This window comes from Lagenorhynchus albirostris, chromosome 11 (genome assembly GCF_949774975.1).
Source record: "Lagenorhynchus albirostris chromosome 11, mLagAlb1.1, whole genome shotgun sequence".
Lineage (NCBI taxonomy): Eukaryota > Metazoa > Chordata > Mammalia > Artiodactyla > Delphinidae > Lagenorhynchus > Lagenorhynchus albirostris.
The window spans coordinates 59093418-59114374 of record NC_083105.1 but is presented as its reverse complement, the minus strand read 5'-3'; the positions used below and the strand labels follow the sequence as shown (position 1 = coordinate 59114374).

Below are 20957 nucleotides of genomic sequence, written 5' to 3'. Positions count from 1 at the left end.
AGCCCTGGTCCAGGAAGATCCCACATGCTGCAGAGCAACTAAGCCCATGCGCCACAACCACTGAGCCTGCGCTCTAGAGCCTGCGAGCAACAACTACTGAGCCCACGTGCCACAACTACTGAAGCCAGAGTGCCTAGAGCCTGTGCTCCACAACAAGAAAAGCCATGGCAATGAGAAGCCTGCGCACTGCAGCGAAGAGTAGCCCCCGCTCGTCACAACTAGAGAAAGCCCGCGAGCATCAACGAAGACCCAATACAGCCAAAAAAAAAAATTTTTTTTAAATAAAGTATATCATAAACCCCGGGGAAAAAAACCTTTTCTGCCAAAATTCCCAGATAGATCATGAAAATGAATATGTAGAGGGTAGAGGTGTATGTACATAACTGTGGTGGTTACTTCCTCAGGGTATTTGTCCATCTCACAATGATTACCCCTTCTCTGTCCCCCTTCCACAGGGTCAAATGGGTGACTTCCAGCAGCCATGTTTATGCCATGTAAAACTAAATATAGAATTCTATGTCAATAGGTTTCTTTTTTTTACCTTTGAGTACTTTAAACTGTCTGCTGATCTCCACAGTTTCTGTTGAGAAACCCATGGTAATTCAAATCATTGGTCCTGGACTTCCCTGGTGGTGCAGTGGTTAAGAATCTGCCTACCAATGCAGGTGACACGGGTTCAAGCCCTGGTCCGGGAAGATCCCACCTGCCGTGGAGCAAGTAAGCCTGTGTGCCACAACTACTGAGCCTGTGCTGAAGAGACTGCAAGACACAACTACTGAAGCCCACGCACCTAGAGCCCCGTGCTCCGCAACACGAGAAGGTACTGCAATGAGAAACACGTGCACCGTAACAAAGAGTAGCCCCCGCTCACCGCATCTGGAAAAAGCCCACGCGCAGCAGCAAAGACCCAACGCAGCCAAAAAGAAAAAAAAAAAAAAAAAACATTGGTCCTCTATATAGTAACGTGTCATTTTTCTCAAACTTCTTTCAAGATTGCCTCTAATTTTTGGTTTTCAACAGTTTGACTGTGACGTGCTTAAATGTGGTTCGCTGCAGTGCGCGGGCTTCTCAACGTAGTGACTTCTCTTCTTGCAGAGCACGGGCTCTGGGCACGCGGGCTTCAGTAGTCGTGGCACATGGGCTCAGTAATTGTGGCTCGCTGGCTCTAGAGCGCAGGCTCAGTAGTTGTGGCGCAATGCCTTAGTTGCTCTGCGGCATGTGGGATCTTCCGGGAGCAGGGCTCAAGCCCGTTTCCCGTGCATTGGCAGGAGGATTCTTAACCACTGTGCCGCCAGGGAAGTCCCTGAGCTTCTTTTTTTATTTTATTTATTTTTTAAATTTATTTATTTATTTATTTTTGGTTTTGTTGGGTCTTTGTTGCTGCGGGCTTTCTCTAGTTGCAACGAGAGGGGGCTACTCTTCATTGCGGTGCGCAGGCTTCTCATTGCAGTGGCTTCTCTTGTTGCTGAGCATGGGCTCTAGGTGTGCAGGCTTGCTTCAGTAGTTGTGGCTTGCGGGCTCCAGAGCACAGGCTCAGTAGCTGTGGCACACGGGCTTAGTTGCTCCGCGGCATGTGGGATCTTCCGGGACAAGGGCTCGAACCCGTGTCCCCTGCATTGGCAGGCGGGTTCTCAACCACTGCGCCACCAGGGACGTCCTATTTATTTTTTAAAATATGTATGTATTTTGGCTGCACCAGCTCTTACTTGCAGCATGCGAGATCTTTTAGTTGCAGCATGAGAACTCTTAGTTGCGGCATGCATGCAGGATCTAGTTCCCCAACCAGGGATCAAACCCGGGCCCCCTGCATTGGGAGCACGGAGTCTTACCTACTGGACCACCAGGGAAGTCCCACTTATTTATTTTATGCAAAGTAATATGTACCTCTTAATCCCCTATCCATATCTTGCCCCTCCCTTCTTTCCTCTCCCCACTTGTAACCACTAGTTAGTTCTCTATATCTGTGAGTCTGTTTCTTTTTTGCTATATTCACTAGTTTTATTTTTTTAGATTCCACATGTAAGTGATATATTTGTCTTTCTTGGTCTGATTTATTTCACTTAGCATAATACCCTCCAAGTCCATCTATGTCGTTGCAAATGGCAAAATTTCTTTTTATGGCTGAGTAGTATTCCATTGTGTGTGTGTGTGTGTGTGTGTGTGTGTGTGTGTGTGTGTGTATACATATATATGCACATCTTCTTTATCCATTCATCTGTTGATGGACCCTTAGGTTGCTTCCACATCTTTTTTTTTTTTTTTTTTTTGCGGTACGCGGGCCTCTCACTGCTGTGACCTCTCCCGTTGCAGAGCACAGGCTCCGGACGCGCAGGCTCAGCAGCCATGGCTCACGGGCCTAGCCGCTCCACGGCATGTAGGATCTTCCCGGACCGGGGCACGAACCTGCATCCCCTGCCTCGGCAGGCGGACTCTCAACCACTGCGCCACCAGGGAAGCCATGCTTCCACATCTTGGTTATGGCAAATAGTGCTGCTATGAACATTGGGGTGCATATATATATACCTAAGCATGGAATTGCTGGGTAGCATGGTAGTTCTATTTTTAGTTTTTTGAGGAATCTCCATAATGTTTTCCGCTGTGGCTGACCAAGTTACATTTCCACTAACCGTTGCTGAGCTTCTTTGATCTGAAAATTTATGTCTTTCACCGAATTTGGGAAGTGTTCAGCCATTATTTCTTCACAGAGTTTTCTACCCCATTCTCCCTTTCCTCTCCTGTGACTCCAATTAAATAAATGTGTATTAGATTTCTGATATTATAGGTTTCTGAAGTTCTGTTCACATTTTTCAGTCTTTTCTTTTTCTCTATATTCTTCACACTGGATCATTTCTCTTGAACTATCTTCAAGTTCACTGAATTTTTCCTATCTCCAAACTGCTATTAAGTCCATTCAGTGATTTTTAAATTTCAAATACTGTATTTTTCAGTTCTAGAATTTTCATTTGGCACTTTTTTATAGTTTCTAGTCTTCTGCTATTTTCTATTTTTCCACTTATTATGAGCATATTTTTCTTTACTTCATTCAGAATCGTTATAATAGCTCCTTTAAAGTCCTTGCCTGATAGTTCTGATGAGTTATTGTATCAGTCCAGGTCCAACCAGGAAAGAGAAACCACATAGCAATTTAAACAAGAAAAGTTCAACATGCTAATGGGACTTCCCTGGAGGTCCAGTGGTTAAGACTTCTTGCTCCCAATGCAGGGGGCCTGGGTTCGATCCCTGGTCAGGGAACTAGATCCCGCAGGCCGCAACTGAAAGATCCCACATGCTGCAACGAAGATCCCGCACTCAGTAACAAAGATCCCACATACCGCAACTAAGACCTGGAGCAGCCAAATAGATTAATTAATTAATTAATTAATTAATTTTAAAAAATTATGCTATAGTGGTGATCATTTTCTAACATACAGAACTATGGAAACTATTTTGTGCACCTGGAACTAACATAGTGCTGTAGTTCAGTTATACTTCAATTTAAAGAGAAATGAATTAGGGGAGTTCCCTGGTGGCTTAGTGGTTAGAATTCCACGCTTTCACTGCCGTGGCCCAGGTTCAATCCCTGGTGGGGGAACTAAGATCCTGCAAGTGCACAGTGAAGAAAAAAAAAAAAAAAAAAGAATTAAACTATAAACATTGACAGATAGTGGATCGTAACAGAGGTAGGCAAGGCCACCAATTAAAGAAACAGAATAGTTCCCAGGCAAGACAAAAAAAAGAAAAAAGAAAGAAAGAAAAAGAAGAAGGAAAAAAAGGAAGAAAGAAAGAAAGGAAAAAGAGGAAAGAAAAAGTAGGCCCATCGAAAGGAGTTTTGTTAGTCATGGAGACATTAAAAAGCGGTCACAGGGGCTTCCCTGGTGGCGCATTGGTTAAGAATCCACCTGCCAATTCAGGAGACACGGGTTCAAGCCCTGGTCTGGGTAGATCCCACATGCCGCAGAGCAACTAAGTCCGTGCCCCACAACTACTGAGCTGGTGCTCTACAGCCCACGAGCCACAACTACTGAGCCCATGTGCCACAACTACTGAAGCCCGCGAGCCTAGAGCCCGTGCTCTGCAACAAGAGAAGCCACCACAACAAGAAGCCCGAGCGCTGCAACAAAGAGTAGCCCCTGCTCGCCGCAGCTAGAGAAAGTCTGCATGCCACAACGAAAGGCCAACGCAGCCAAAGTTTTTTTTAATTTTTTAAAAATTATTTTAAAAAATAGCAGTCACAGAAGCAGACACTGGCAATGGCCATCCAAGAACTGTATTGAGAAAATGAATCTTGGCAATAGACTTGAGTATTCAGGCCATTTGACAAGGCCATTCCTACTGTGAAAGTAAATACACCACATAGTGTAGTCTGATGCCTTCAGTCCTTCTAGTAGTATAATTTACTTTTCAAATCCCAATTTCCGTCCTGCAGTAGGTTGAAAAATGTGCCTCCCGAAAAAGACATCCATCTCTGAATCCCTGGAACTTATTACCTTATACGGCAAAAAAAAAAAAAAAAAGTGGGGGAGGACTTTGCAGATGTGATTAAATTAAGCATTTTGAGAAGCGGAGATTATTTTGGATTATCTGAGTGGGCACTAAATGCAATCAGATGTATCCTTACAAAGCAGAGAGAAAGGGAGATTTCACATACAAATAAGAGAAGACAGTGCGACGACAGAGGCAGAGGCTGGAGGGATGCTGTCACAAGCTAAGGAATGCTGGCGACCACCAGAAGCTGGAAAAGGCCAGGAATAGAATCTCCCTTACAGCCTCTGAGGGGAGTGCTCCTTTGCTGCACCTTGATTTTGATCCAGTGACACTGATTTTGAACTTCTGGGATCCAGAACTGTGAGAGCATAAGTTTTGGCTGTTTTAAGTCACCATGTTTGTGGCAATTTGTTACAGCAGTCATGGGAAACATGCATGTTCACCAAGAGACCTTCTGAATATAATTTGGTGAACCAAATCAGGAGCGATGTTTGTGGGAAGGTAGAGGGCTGGTTGTGCTGACCCAAGTATTCTGTTTCTCATGGCAGATGTAGTATGTGTAAATTGGTAAATTGACACTATAGTTTATATATTCTGGTTTATGCAAGTCTTGTGAGCTTGACTAATATGAGTCTGACCCCAAGATCTCCTCTCTGTGCTGACAAAACCAGATGTCTGACCCTGTGGGGTTATTTGCAAGATCCTGGCCATGGTAAACACACCAAGAAAATTAACACCATCTTGTTGAGGTCTTTTGAGAGGCATATATCTGGTCTCTCCCGGTTATTCCATGATCTTACCATCAGTTCTCTACTTCAAAACTTCATTAATAATAACTTTATCATGGGACTGACAGTTTAAAAAGCCTTCATATTCCTTATCTCATTTAATTCTCATAATAACAATGTTGCAGACTAGGTTTTATCATTATTATTATTATTTTTTTTTTGCGGTACGCAGGCCTCTCACTGCCGTGGCCTCTCCCGCCGCGGAGCGCAGGCTCTGGACGCGCAGGCCCAGCGCCCACGGCCCATGGGCCCAGCCGCTCTGCGGCATGCGATCCTCCCGGACCGGGGCACGAACCCGCGCCCCCTGCATCAGCAGGCGGACTCCCGACCACTGCACCACCAGGGAAGCCCTATCATTATTCTTATTTTTATAGTGGAGCAAAGTAACATTCAGATCAACTAAGTTTTGCCCATGGCAAGTGGAACTGAGATTTGAACCCAGGTCTTCTAGGTCTGAACCCTAGTGACTAGAGTCATTCAACAAACAAACATCTATATTGTGTTTCATTATGCACTAGGTACCAAGAACCAGGAATTCAGATACGAATAAAACTAGTCTTGTTTCTACTGCCATGAGGGGCTTCCAATCTAGTAGGAATAAGTATGTAAAAAATGCAAAAATGTTTATACCAAGGGCAGAAACAAGTGGACCAGAAATCACTGTACCTTACGTTGCACATTAGAAACTATAATTCACTGAATCTGTGTTTGTATTTGAGTGTTTTAGCATTGTTACAGCCTGCACATTATTATCTGGGACATTATTGCCAGATAAAATATTGTTTGTACAATCCAATTAAAACAAGCTTGCCACCCAAGAAGAGGAACTCTAAGCAGAGGGATTTACATTAAACAAAAACACACTTGGAACTAATTCTATGTCTGTCTACGTTAACTGCTTGCTGAATATATAAGTAGTTTATAAAGTGTTGTTCTTCCCAATAATTTCATGTTTCTAAATTAGGTTAAATAATCCATTCAAATATCATTAACCTTAGAAATACCTGAACTCAGGAAGACCCGACCCTTTCTCTAGATCAGTTCTCCATAGTGGCTGTATCAATTTACATTCCCACCAACAGTGTAAGAAGGTTCCCTTTTCTCCACACCCTCTCCAGCATTTGTTGTTTGTAGATTTTCTGATGATGCCCATTCTAACCGGTGTGAGGTGATACCTCATTGTAGTTTTGTTAGGAACCAGGCCGCACAGCTGGAGGTGAGCGGTGAGCTCGTGAGCGAAGCTTCATCTGCCGCTCCCATCGTTCGCATTACCGCCTGAACCATCCTCCAACCCCTGCCATCCGTGGAAAAACTGTCTTCCACAAAACCGGTCCCTGGTGCCAAAAAGGCTGGGGACCAATATTCCTGATTTAGGTAGTGCCTGGTGAGATAGTCTCATGTGTGCTGAGCAGGAGAGGTAAACCAGACTCTTAAATTACTTTAATACATGGGCCTATGTGATAAGTACCATGAGAGACATATAAGAGGCCATAGAATTTGGAGACAGAAACAACCATTTTCAGTTGGAAGATTCTGAGAACAGTTAACAGATGAGTAACTTCGCAGCTGATCTCTGAAGGATGGATAAAACATTTTAAAATAAACTTCAGGGACTTCCCTGGTGCTCCAGGGGTAAAGAATCAGCCATCCAATGCAGGGGACACGGGTTTGATCCCTGGTGGGGGAACTGAGATCCTACATGCCAAGGGGCAACTAAGCCAGTGCGCCACAACTACTGGGCTCGTGCGCCTCAAAGAGAGAGCCCACTTGCTGCGAACCACAGAGCCCTCACGCTCTGGACCCCACGCACCACAACTACAGAACCCACATGCCCTGGAGCCTGCCCAGCCACAGCTAGAGCGAGAAAACCCGCACACCACAAATAGAGAGAAGCCCACGAGCCACAACTAGAAAGAAGCCTGTGCACCACAGTGAAGAGCCTGCTCCACAACGAAAGATCCCACATGCCTCATGAAGATCCCCTGTGCCGCATCTAAGACCCGACACAGCTATAAATAAATAAATAAATAAATAAATAAAAATAAAACAAACTTCAATTTTTAGTTTATTAAAAATGCATATTTACTGTAATAAATTTAGAACATAAAAATTACATAAAAGAGAAGAAAAATCATCTATAATCCCACTACCCAGAAATAACCACCACTAACATTTTACAGTATCTCCTCTTAGTCTTTCCATGTAATTAAGTGTTCTTCTTAAAAAGAACATAGTTGTTTTTTTAAATTTCTCTATGGCAGTCTGTTATACATCATAGTATATTTCATCAGTGGCTTGTTTGGGGACATTAAAATTGTACTCTTCGGAATTCTCTGGTGGTCCAGTGGTTAGGACTCCGCACTTTCACTGCTGAGGGCCCAGGTTCAAGCCCTGGTTGGAGAATTAAGATCCCACAAGCCATGTGGTACGGCCAAAAAAAAATTGTATTCTTTATTTTTGTGTTATTTTTTCTCATTTTGTTTTTGTAAAAATACTCTTAACAAAACATCCTTGTGACTAAATCTCTACATACCTCCTTGTATTTTCCTTAGGACAATTTCTTGCAAGAATAATTTCTTTGTCCAAAAAAAAATCTTTTTTAGGCCTCTCATTAACATTTTTAAAAATTGTTGTAAAATATACACATTTTAATCATTTTATAAGTAAAAATGCAGTGGCATTAAGTACATTTACAACATTGTGTAACTATCACCACTATCTATTTCCAGAACTTTTTCATCAACTCAAGCAAAAACTCTCTACCCATAAAACAGTAACTCCTCATTCCACTTCTCCCAGCCCCTGTTAATCTCTACTCTACCTATTATCTCTATGAATTTTCCTATTATAGGTACCTCATTTAAGTGGAATCATATAATATTTGTCCTTTTTTGTGTCTGGCTTCTTTCACTTGCATGATGTTACCGAGATTCATCCATTTTTGGCATATGTCAGAATTTTATTCATTTTATGGCTGAATAACATTCCATTATATGTATATATCACATTTTCTTTATTCATTTATCTGCTGACAGAAACTTGGGCTTTTCCTGATTTTTGGCTATAGGCCTTTAATATTTTTGACAAATTGTCCCTACAAGAAGATTTTAACAATTTGCACCAGCAGAAGTATGACTGTGCCCATTTCTCTGGTACTTATGAACACTATACTCTTTTTTTTTTAACAACATAATAATCAAGTATATCCTATTGTTGTTTTACTTTTCATTCCTGATAAAGACACACTATATTTGGAAAAACAAAGATAGCAGTGCAAGTCAGAAGACAATGGAATGACATATTTGAAGTACTGAAAAAAAAATGCCAACCTATAATTCTATATCCAGTGAAAATTGAATTGTCTGTTTATTTCTACGTGGCAAAGTAATCCGACAAATTAGCCATCCCACCATTTAATTAAAAAAAAACCTAGAAAACTGTACAAAATAGATGAACTGTTTTCAGATGTTGGGCAAAAGCAACACAGGATTACAATCCGTGAGAGAAAAAGAAAGAAAAAAAATTATGTGAGCCTTTCAATTCTCCCAACTATCTGACCAGAGATACAATCCAGACAGAGAAATCTGCTTGGGAAATCCAAGCAGAGTACAGTGGTTTTGCTGAGATAAAGGGACAGAGATTAGATTTTGGGAAGGCTGAAGAGGTGTGATTCTGTGGAAGAGAGTACTAGAGAGAAGAGAGCTATGTGAAGAAAGAGCTCCACAAATTTTCATAGTGGCCCTGTGAGTCTTTGACTGAACAATAGACTGCTCATGAATGGGAATGAGAGGGGAGACTCCATGAAACTGGCCAAAATCAACTATCAGGTAAAAAGAACAACTGCTGAAGAATTACAAAGTGTATAATTACTGGCACTTACACAGGGATGGGAAAATTAGACTTCCAACCAGTCAGACTGAAGAGACGTTGAATACTCAGAGTATTCAGTAGAGACTTCACAAAAGGTATGCCTTAGGAGTAGGGCACCTACAAGCCTGAGAGTAAAGCTACCCTAGACCTACCCTAACAAAGTTTAAAAACATGCCTCAAAAGTATCAAGCTGATATTCAAGTAAATTAGCTGCCTGCCAGAACAAAGCCCAACACTCTTTAAAGGAAGGAAATAAAATCCAGAAACTCAACAATGTAACATTCACAATGTCCAGCATCTAATAAAAAATTACTAGATAGGGCTTCTCTGGTGGTGCAGTGGTTGGGAGTCCACCTGCCGATGCAGGGGACGTGGGTTCGTGCCCTGGTCTGGGAAGATCCCACATGCCGCAGAGCGACTGGGCCTGTGATCCATGGCCTCTTAGCCTGCGCATCCGGAGCCTGCGCTCCACAACGGGAGAGGCCACAACAGTGAGAGGCCCGCGTACTGCAAAAAAAAAAAAAAAAAATTACTAGACATACTCCTCGCAACCATCAAATAAATAAATAAGTAAATAAATAACATAAAAAGGGAAAATGGGATCTATAGCCAGCAGAAAAATCAGACAATAAAAATAGACCCAGAGACATTCACAGAAAGATAGACAAGATGAAAAGGCAGAGGGCTATGTACCAGATGAAGGAACAAGATAAAACCCCAGAAAAACAACTAAATGAAGTGGAGATAGGCAACATTCCAGAAAAAGAATTCAGAATAATGATAGAGAAGATGATCCAGGACCTTGGAAAAAGAATGGAGGCAAAGATCAAGAAGATGCAAGAAATGTTTAACAAAGACCTAGAAGAATTAAAGAACAAAGAAACAGGGGTGAACAATACAATAACTGAAATGAAAAATACACTAGAAGGAATCAATAGCAGAATAACTGAGGCAGAATAACGGATAAGTGCCCTGGAAGACAGAATGGTGGAATTCACTGCTGTGGAACAGACTAAAGAAAAAAGAATGAAAAGAAATGAAGACAGCCTAAGAGACCTCTGGGACATTAAACACAACAACATTCACATTATAGGGGTCCCAGAAGGAGAAAAGAGAGAGAAAGGACCCGAGAAAATATTTGAAGAGATTATAGTTGAAAACTTCCCTAACATGGGAAAGGAAATAGCCACCCAAGTCCAGGAAGTGCAGAGAGTCCCAGGCAGGATAAACCCAAGGAGAAACACGTGGAGATACATAGCAATCAAATTGGCAAAAAATTAAAGACAAAGAAAAATTATTGAAAGCAACAAGGGAAAAATGACAAATAACATACAAAGGAACTCCCATAAGGTCAACAGCTGATTTCTCAGCAGAAACTCTACAAGCCAGAAGGGAGTGGCATGATATACTTAAAGTGATGAAAGGGAAGAACCTACAACCAAGATTACTCTACCCGGCAAGGATCTCATTCAAATTCAATGGAGAAATCAAATGCTTTACAGACAAGCAAAAGCTAAGAGAATTCAGCACCACCAAACCAGCTCTACAACAAATGCTAAAGGAACTTCTCTAACTGGGAAACACAAGGGAAGAAAAGGACCTACAAAAAAAAAACCCAAAACAATTAAGAAAATGGTCATAGTAACATAAACATCGATAATTACCTTAAATGTGAATAAATTAAATGCTCCAACCAAAAGACAGAGACTTGCTGAATGGACACAAAAACAAGACCCATATATATGCTGTCTACAAGAGACCCACTTCAGACCTAGGGACACATACAGACTGAAAGTAAGGGGATGGAAAAAGATATTCCATGCAAATGGAAGTCAAAAGAAAGCTGGAGTAGCAATACTCATATCAGATAAAATAGATTTTAAAATAAAGAATGTTATAAGAGACAAGGAAGGACACTACATAATGATCAAGGGATCAATCCAAGAAGAATATATAACAATTATAAACATATATGCACCCAACATAGGAGACCTCAATACATAAGGCAACAGCTAACAGCTATAAAAGAGGAAATCGACAGTAGCACAGTAATAATGGGGGACTTTAACACCTCACTTACACCAATGGACAGATCATCCAAACAGAAAATTAATAAGGAAACACAAGCTTTAAATGACACAATAGACTAGATAGATTTAATTGATATTTATAGAACATTTCATCCAAAAACAGAAGATTACACTTTCTTCTCAAGTGCACACGGAACATTCTCCAGGATAGATCACATCTTGGGTCACAAATCAAGCCTCAGTAAGTTTACGAAAATTGAAATCATATCAAGCATCTTTTCTGACCACAATGCTATGAGATTAGAAATCAATTACAGGGAAAAAACATAAAAAACACAAACACATGGAGGCTAAACAATACGTTACTAAATAACCAAGAGATCACTGAAGAAATCAAAAAACACTTAGAGACAAATTACAATGAAAACACGACGATCCAAACCCTATGGGATGCAGCAAGTTCTAAGAGGGAAGTTTATGGCAATACAAGCCTACCTCAAGAAACAAGAAAAATCTCAAATGAAGAACCTAACCTTACATCTAAAGCAATTAGAGGAAGAAGAACCAAAAAAAAAACCCCCAAAGTTAGTAGAAGGAAAGAAATCATAAAGATCAGAGCAGAAATAAATGAAATAGAAACAAAGAAAACAATAGCAAAGATCAATAAAACTAAAAGCTGGTTCTTTAAGAAGGTAAACAAAGTTGATAAACCATTAGCCAGACTCATAAAGAAAAAGAGGGAGAGGACTCAAATCAATAAAATTAGAAATGAAAAAGGAGAAGTTACAACAGACACCACAGAAATACAAAGCATCCTAAGAGACTACTACAAGCAACTCTATGCCAATAAAATGTACAACCTGGAAGAAATGGACAAATTCTTAGAAAGGTATAACCTTCCAAGACTGAAACAGGAAGAAATAGAAAATATGAACAAACAAATCACAAGTAATGAAATTGAAACTGTATTAAAAATCTTCCAACAAACAAAAGTCCAGGACCAATGGCTTCACGGTGAATTCTATCAAACATTTAGAGAAGAGCTAACACCCATGCTTCTCAAACTCTTCCAAAAAATTGCAGAGGAAGGAACACTCCCAAACTCATTCTATGAGGCCACCATCACCCTGATACCAAAATCAGACAAAGATACTATAAAAAATGAAAATCACAGACCAATACCACTCATGAATATAGATGCAAAAATCCTCAACAAAATATTAGCAAACAGAATCCAACAACACATTAAAAGGATCATATACCATGATCAAGTGGGATTTATCCCAGGGATGCAAGGATTCTTCAATATATGCAAATCAATCAATGTGACACACCATATTAACAAATTGAAGGATAAAAAACATATGATCATCTCAATAGATGCAGAAAGAACTTTTGACAAAATGCAACACACATTTATGATAAAAACTCTCAAGAAAGTGGGCATAGAGGGAACCTACCTCAACATAATAAAGGCCATATACAACAAACCCACAGCAAACATCATTCACAATAGTGAAAAGCTGAAAGCATTTCCTCTAAGATCAGGAACAAGACAAAGATGTCTACTCTCACCACTATTATTCAACATAGTTTTGGAAGTCCTAGCCACGGCAATCAGAGAAGAAAAAGAAATAAAAGGAATACAAATGGGAAAAGAAGAAGTAAAACTGTCACTGTTTGCAGATGACATGATACTATACATAGAGAATCCTAAAGATGCCACCAGAAAACTACTAGAGCTAATCAGTGAATTTAGTAAAGTTGCAGGATACAAAATTAATGCACAGAAATCTCTTGCATTCCTATACACTAATGATGAAAAATCTGAAAGAGAAGTTAAGGAAACACTCCCATTTACCATTCCAACAAAATGAATAAAATACCTAGGAATAAGCCTACCTAGGGAGACAAAAGACCTGTATGCAGAAAACTATAAGACACTGATGAAAAAAATTAACGATGCTACCAACAGATGGAGAGATGTTCTTGGATTGGAAGAATCAATATTGTGAAATGACTGTAGTACCCAAAGTAATCTACAGATTCAGTGCAATCCTTATCAAATTACCAATAGCATTTTTTACAGAACGAGAACAAAAAATCTTAAAATTTGTATGGAGACCTAAAAGACCCTGAATAGCCAAAGCCATTTTGAGGGAAAAAAATGGAGCCAGAGGAATCAGGCTCCCTGACTTCAGACTATACTACAAAGCTACAGTAATCAAGACAACATGGTACTGGCACAAAACAGAAATATAGATCAATGGAACAGGATAGAAAGCCCAGAGATAAACCCATGCACCTATGGTCAACTAATCTATGACAAAGGAGGCAAAGATACACAATGGAGAAAAGACAGTTCTTCAATAAGTGGTGCTGGGAAAACTGGACAGCTACATGTAAAAGAATGAAATTAGAACACTCACTAACACCATACACAAAAATAAACTCAAAAAAAACAAAAAACAAAACAAAAAAACAAACAAACAAACAAAAAATAATAAACTCAAAATGGACTAGAGACCTAAATGTAAGACTGGACACTATAAAACTCTTAGAGGAAAACATAGGAAGAACACTCTTTGACATAAATCACAGCAAGATCTTTTTTGATCCAACTCCTAGAGTAATGGAAATAAAAACAAAAATAAACCAGTGGGACGTAATGAAACTTAAAAGCTTTTACACAGCAAAGGAAACTATAAACAAGACGAAAAGACAACCCTCAGAATGGGAGAAAATATTTGCAAACAAATCAACGGACAAAGGTTTAATCTCCAAAATATATAAACAGCTCATGCAGCTCAATATTAAAAAAAACAAACAACCCAATCCAAAAATGGGCAGAAGACCTAAACAGACTTTTCTCCAAAGAAGACATACAGATGGCCAAGAAGCATATGAAAAGCTGCTCAACATCACTAATTATTAGAGAAATGCAAATCAAATCTACAATGAGGTATCACCTCACATCGGTTAGAATGGGCATCATCAGAAAATCTACAAAAAACAAATGCTGGAGAGGGTGTGAAGGGAACCCCCTTACACTGTTGGTGGGAATGTAAATTGATACAGCCACTATGGAGAACAGTATGGAGGTTCCTTAAAAAACTAAAAATAGAATTACCATATGACCCAGCAATCCCCACTACTAGGCCTATACCCAGAGAAAACCATAATTCAAAAAGACACATGCACCCCAATGTTCATTGCAGCGCTATTTACAATAGCCAGGTCATGGAAGCAACCTAAATGCCCATCAACAGATGAATGGATAAAGAAGATGTGGTACATATATACAATGGAATATTACTCAGCCATAAAAAGGAACGAAATTGGGTCATTTGTAGAGAGGTGGATGGATCAAGACTGTCATACAGAGTGAAGTAAGTCAGAGAATAACAAATATCGTATATTAACGCATATATGTGGAACCTAGAAAAATGGTACAGATGAACCAGTTTGCAGGGCAGAAACAGAGACACAGATGTAGAGAACAAATGTATGAACACCAAGTCGGGAAAGTGGCGGGGGCGGGGGTGGTGGTGGTGGTGGTGTGATGAATTGGGAGATTGGGATTGACATATATACACTAATATGTATAAAATTGATAACTAATAAGAACCTGCTGTATAAAAATAATAAATTAAAAAACCACAATAATGCTGAAATTAACAAAAAATAGAACCAGAAATGACAGAAGTTATGGAATTAGTGGATAAGAATTTTTCAACACCTATTATTAGTTCAAGAGAAAAGAAAACAATAAATAAAATGAGGAAAGAAATAGAGACTACATAAAAGAAATGAAAAATACCACTGTATGGCCCTAACAACAAATTAAACAACACAGTTGAAAGATCAGTGAACTTGAAGACATAGAAATAAGAACTATCTAAAGTGAAGCATAGAAAGAAAAGAAAGGGGGAAAAATGAACAGAGCCTCAGTGACTTCTTGGGCAATATCAAGTACACTACCATACATGTGACTTGGAGTACTGGAAAACAGTAGGAACAGAAAAGGATATTTGAAGTAATAATGGCAAAAAATTCACCATATTTAATGAAGAAAATATCAACACACCCAGATCAAAATGTTTGATGAACCACAAGCAGTATAAACACAAAGAAAACTATATCAAGACACAGCATTAATAAAATTGCTGAAAACCAATGAGAAAAAGGACATCTGAAAAGAAGCCAGAGAAAAAGATCATTATGTATATGGAAGCAAATATAAGAATAACCATTAACTCTCTTCAGAAACAATTCAAGACAGAAAACAATGGAATTATACCTTTAAAAAGTACTAAATGAAAAAGGTATCAATCTAGAATTCTATACCCAGTGGAAATACCCATTAAAAATGAAAGCAAAGAAGAAATTTTAAAACAAACGAAAGCTGAAAAAATATATATCACTTGCAGGCTTCCCTGGTGGTGCAGTGATCAAGAATCCGCCTGCCAATGCAGGGGACACAGGTTCGTGCCCTGGTCCGGGAAGATCCCACATGCCACGAAGCAACTAAGCCCGTGAGCCACAACTACAGGGCCTGTGCTCTAGAGCCCGTGAGCCACAGCTACTGAGCCCATGTGCCACAACTACCGAAGCCCACGTGCCTAGAGCCCATGCTCCACAACAAGAGAAGCCACCGCAATGAAAAGCCCGTGCACCTCAAAGAAGAGCAACCCCCACTTACTGCAACTAGAGAAAGCCCATGTGCAGCAACAAAAGACCCAATGCAGCCAAAATAAATAAATAATAAAATAAATTATATGTATATGTGTATATATATATATATCACTTGCATTACCAGAACCATTAAAGGAGGTTCTTCAGATTGAAGAAAGATGATACCAAGTGGAAACAGATCTACACAAAAGAATTAAGGGCATGGAAATAGTAAGCATGTGGGTAAATATAAAAGACATTTTAAAAATTTAGGGAGTTCCTTGGTGGTCCGGTGGTTAGGACTCAGTGCTTTTACTTCTGTGGCCCAGGTTCAATCCCTGGCCAGGGAAATAAGATCCCGCAAGCTGGGCTTCCCTGGTGGCGCAGTGGTTGAGAGTCTGCCTGCCGATGCAGGGGACACGGGTTTGTGCCCCGGTCTGGGAAGATCCCACATGCCGCGGAGCGGCTGGGCCCGTGAGCCATGGCCGCTGAGCCTGCGCGTCCGGAGCCTGTGCTCCGCAACGGGAGAGGCCACAACAGTGAGAGGCCCGCGTACCGCAAAAAAAAAAAAAAAAAAAAAGATACATATCGTAAACCCTAGAGCAACTACTGAAAAAATTAAAGAAATATAATTAATAATAGGAGATAAAATGAAATACTAAAAATAGTCCAAGGTGAGCAGGAATAAAGAAGTAAAAATGGATAGGACAAGTAGAAAACAAATAGCATGGTGGTTGGAACTTAAACCTGACCATATCAATTGGAATTGTCTCTTTATGGATTTTGCCTATCTTTCTATTGGAGAGGTTGTCTTTTCATGTTGATTTGCAAGAGCTCTTTATATAATAAAATATAAATCCTTTGTTATATATGTTTTCTGCCTTTAATGTTATGCTCAGGAAACCTTTCCCTGACCAAAATAGATAGCACTTTGACAAGGAGATGAGATTAGTATAAACTTAAACACTGACTCAGAAAACTGAAAATAGAATTATCATATGATCCAGCAATCCCACTCCTAGGCATATAATTCAAAAAGATACATGCAGTGTTCACAATAGCCAAGACATGGAAACGACATAAATGTCCATCAACAGAGGAATGGATAAAGAAGATGTGGCACTTATATACAATGAAATACTACTCAGCCATAAAAAGAAGGAAATAATGCCATTTGCAGCAACATGAATGCAACTAGAGATTATCATACTAAGTGAAGACAGAAAGACAAATACCATATGGTATCACTTATATGTGGAATCTAAAATGTGGTGCAAATGAACCTCTCTATGAAACAGAAACAGACTCACAGACATAGAGAACAGACTTGTGGTTACCAAGCGGGTAGGGAGGGGGAAGGAGGAATGGACTGGGAGTTTGGGGTTAGTAGATGAAACTATTACATATAGAATGGATAAATAACAAGGTCCTACTGTATAGCACAGGGGACTATATTCAATATCCTAGGATAAACCATAATGGAACAGAATATAAAAAAGAATGTATATATGTATATAACTGAGTCACTTTGCTGTACAGCAGAAATTAACACAACATTGTAAATCAACTATACTTCAATTAATAAATAAATGAAAAAAAACTTAAACACTGAGAAATAAAGAGCTGTATTTAGAAAATAAATATTGTATAGGTGAGTTTAGCTATAAAAGGCACTTAAGGGAATCAGAACATAAGGTAGAAAGAGTAATTCAGAACCAAAACATTGAGTGCTATCTTAGTCTATTCAGGCTGCTATAACAAAATACCACAGACTAGGTAGCTTATAAACAACAGAAAGTTTTTGCTCACAGTGGGAAAGGCCAAGGCAGAAGTAGGGAATTAAGAGGTAGAAACTACTATGTATGAAATAAATAAAATACAAGAATATATTGTACAGCACAGGGAATATAGCCAATATTTTATAATAACTATAAATGGAGCATAATGTTTTAAAGTTGTGGATCACTATGTTGTACACCTGAAACTTACATAATATTGTAAATCAAATATACCTTGATAAAAAGAAAAAATGTTATTGCTCACAATTCTAGAGGCTGAAAGTCTGAGATCAGGGTGCCAGCATGGTCAGGTGAGGGCCCTTTTCCAGGTCTCAGACTTCTTGTATCCTCACATAGTGGAAGGGGGTAGGGAGTTTTGTGGGGTCTCTTTTATAAGAGCATTAATCTCATTCACAAGGGCTCCACCCTCATGACCTAATCACCTCCCAAAAGTCCCACCTCCTAATACCCTTTGGGGACTAGGATTTCAACATATGAATTTGGGGGGACATGAACATTCAGACCATAGTAACTGCCTTGATTATCTGATGAATAAGCTTGATCTCCATTGGGTAGACCAAAGGGAACGCATTAAAGGTTGTTGTTTGATGAAATGACACCATCAACATTGGGCTTAAAGGAAGCAAATCTTGTTGAAGATCAAAGTGTGTGGGACTGACTGGGGGAAGTGGGTGGTGGAGAGAGATCTAAGTTGGAGACCAGTTAGTGTGCTTTTGCAGTAGTTCAGACAAGTAGTGACTAGGATATCCACCTAGATAATGAATAAGGATAAGAATTATATGACTACTGTAAAAACCAATAGCCTCAAGCTTCTTTCAGTTCTGGGTTTTAGACAAATTGAATCTGAAGCACCAACATCCGAATAGGAGATATTGGATAGGCAGGTTTTAGAGGTGGTCGGGTTAGAGAAAGTTTGGGAGTTATTAGCACAGAGGTAATTATTGAAATCACAAGAGTAAATGAAGTCACCAGGGGAGACTTGAGTACAGCAGAACCTTGTAAATTTCTAGAATGTTGGACTCATCCTTCCAGACTCAGACTAGTCATGTCCTCTGGGGAGCCTTCCGTGATCACCACCTGCCTGTCCCCATCCCCGCAGATGGGGGACTTAGGAGTCCCCTCTTGGCTTGCCCCTAATAGAGTATCTTTTACACTTTTACACTTTATTATTGTTGAGTGTTTTCTTCTTTGTTTTTCTTGAGGTTCTAGAAGGGAGGTACCAAAATTTATCCAACTTTGGGTTCTCCTGGACTATAGAAGACTCTTGAAAAATGTTTGCTGAATTTAATCAAAATCTATGTCTTGTTGCTTTCCCAAAAAAAGAGATCCTTTAACATTTCTCCCCACCTCTCAGCCAATTCTATTACCCCCACTCAGTCAGTTATCTATTTGGGGTTATAATCTCCTTCCCTCCCACTGCAGTTCAGCATCTTTGATTTCCAGGAGAGAATGGAAAGCATTACTGTTTCTTTTGAGAGATGGCATTACTGACAAAAAAAGGTACCCTCTCGATCCCAGATTCTCTATCCTCCTCAATTTGTAGCTCTAGGTTATAGTTGGGTAGGGAAGAGAGATCTATATATCCCATCCTGGAGTGCCTGGGAGCCTGAAGAGAAAAGATTTTCTAGCTGAGTAAACCTATCTGCTAATTTCAAAACAAGCTGGAGTCTAGGGACAAGATAAGCCGCAAACATTGACCCCTCACAGTACCACCTAGTGGACAATAAGAAACTAACACATGGATTCTGAGCCTGTGAGGGTAAAAGGCCAATCCTAAAATAATTCACTTCTGGATCCCTAGAATCTTTGCTATTTACACAATAGGAGAGAGGATTCATCTGCAAGGAGGAAAGAAATGGTAAGTAAATAGTAATATAGTCTCAGGATTAAAAAGAAAGCCAGGGGCTAATGTCCTTCACCATAAGCAATAAGGGTCCTTGAGGAAATAATTAAACTAATATCCTTCTATTCCACCCATCCCAAATATAAAGACCAGAAGGAAAGTGTGTGTGGTGCTTCAGCCCCTCAGTATTGATTTCATTAGTGGCTTTGAAATTTATTTTCCTGCAGACAAAGGTAAGGAAAACATCTTACATTCTAACCCAATACTCATATAGTATATATCTGAAACAAAATTATCGTGAGACATATTTACTCTTATAAAGCATCAGTCTCTGCTCTATTATATTCTACTTAAGAAGCAGTACTGGTCACAAGTTTCTAAATTGATTTCATTACCCACATATAGAAAAACACTAACTTACGTGCAAATTTTCATTTGCACGTAAGTTAGTGTAATATTAATCAAGTAATTAATGTTGATTTTATGTAAGAAAATGTGCCCCTACAAAATTGAAAGCAAATTGGGACTTCACTGGCAGTCCAGTGGTTAAGACTCCTCGCTTCCACTGCAGGGAGTATGGGTTCGATCCCTGCTCTGGGAACTAAGATCCTGCATGCCACACGGCCAAAAAAAAAAAAAAAAAAAAATCAAAATTGAAAGCAAATTTACCACATACCTTTCATGCTGCCAAGCCTTTGTACATACTTGCTCCCCACTACTTGTCTTTCTTGAGATGCCAGTCATAGTCTTCTTTAAGATCCAACTTCACCATTAAGGCTCACCATCCCCGCACTTAGAATAAACAGTTTCTTTCTTAGCTCTCCCTCAACTCATTGCTGATACCTCTACCACAGCACTTAATTAAATCTGACCAGTGCTTAGTGATTTACATGACTTAAGAGCTTCCTTAAATGAAGGTTCTACAATGTGTAGAATTGTGTAAAATGTGTTCCTAACTTCATCCCTCCAGACTAGTGCAATGATTGATGGGACCCAAAAAATATCAAAATAAACTTTAACCAAGCTACTAAAGATCCAGGAAATTTAAAGGTTTACTGTGGTAAATACTGTGCTTTTGCAAAGCAAGTAATCTCTCCCTAATAATGACTTTTAAAGTATAGATTCCTCTATAACATCTGAACTTACAAAGCATCAAATACCTACTTATAAGCCAATTAAATCTTATTTAAGGGACTTCCCTGGTGGCGCAATGGTTAAGAATCCGCCTGCCAATGCAGGGGACACGTGTTGGAGTCCTGGTCCGGGAAGATCCCACATGCCGTGGAGCAACTAAGCCCGAGAGCCACAGCTACTGAAGCCCGCACGCCTAGAGCCATGCTCTGCAACAAGAGAAGCCACCGCAATGAGAAGCCCACACACTGCAATGAAGAGTAGCCCCTGCTCGCCGCAACTAGAGAAAGCCCACGCGCAGCAATGAAGACCCAACCCAGCCAAAAATAAATAAATA

At 39.7% G+C, this 20957-nt stretch overlaps 1 protein-coding gene and 2 non-coding genes across 3 annotated transcripts in view; all 3 read left to right on the top strand.

Annotated features, from left to right (window-relative positions):
• The window catches only part of LOC132529447 (transmembrane protein 198-like), a 37848-nt gene extending 16913 nt beyond the window's left edge, over positions 1 to 20935 (top strand). The window contains exon 4 of the mRNA XM_060165938.1: positions 20681 to 20935. Within this exon, the coding sequence (XP_060021921.1) occupies positions 20681 to 20805 (125 nt within the window). The 3' untranslated portion in view covers positions 20806 to 20935. The remainder of the gene's footprint in view (positions 1 to 20680) is intronic.
• On the top strand, positions 7604 to 7676 carry TRNAE-UUC (transfer RNA glutamic acid (anticodon UUC)). The gene has a single exon. It is a non-coding gene; the product is annotated as a tRNA-Glu (tRNA).
• TRNAK-UUU (transfer RNA lysine (anticodon UUU)) lies at positions 16126 to 16197 on the top strand. The gene has a single exon. It is a non-coding gene; the product is annotated as a tRNA-Lys (tRNA).
• Positions 20936 to 20957: the final 22 nt, after the last annotated feature.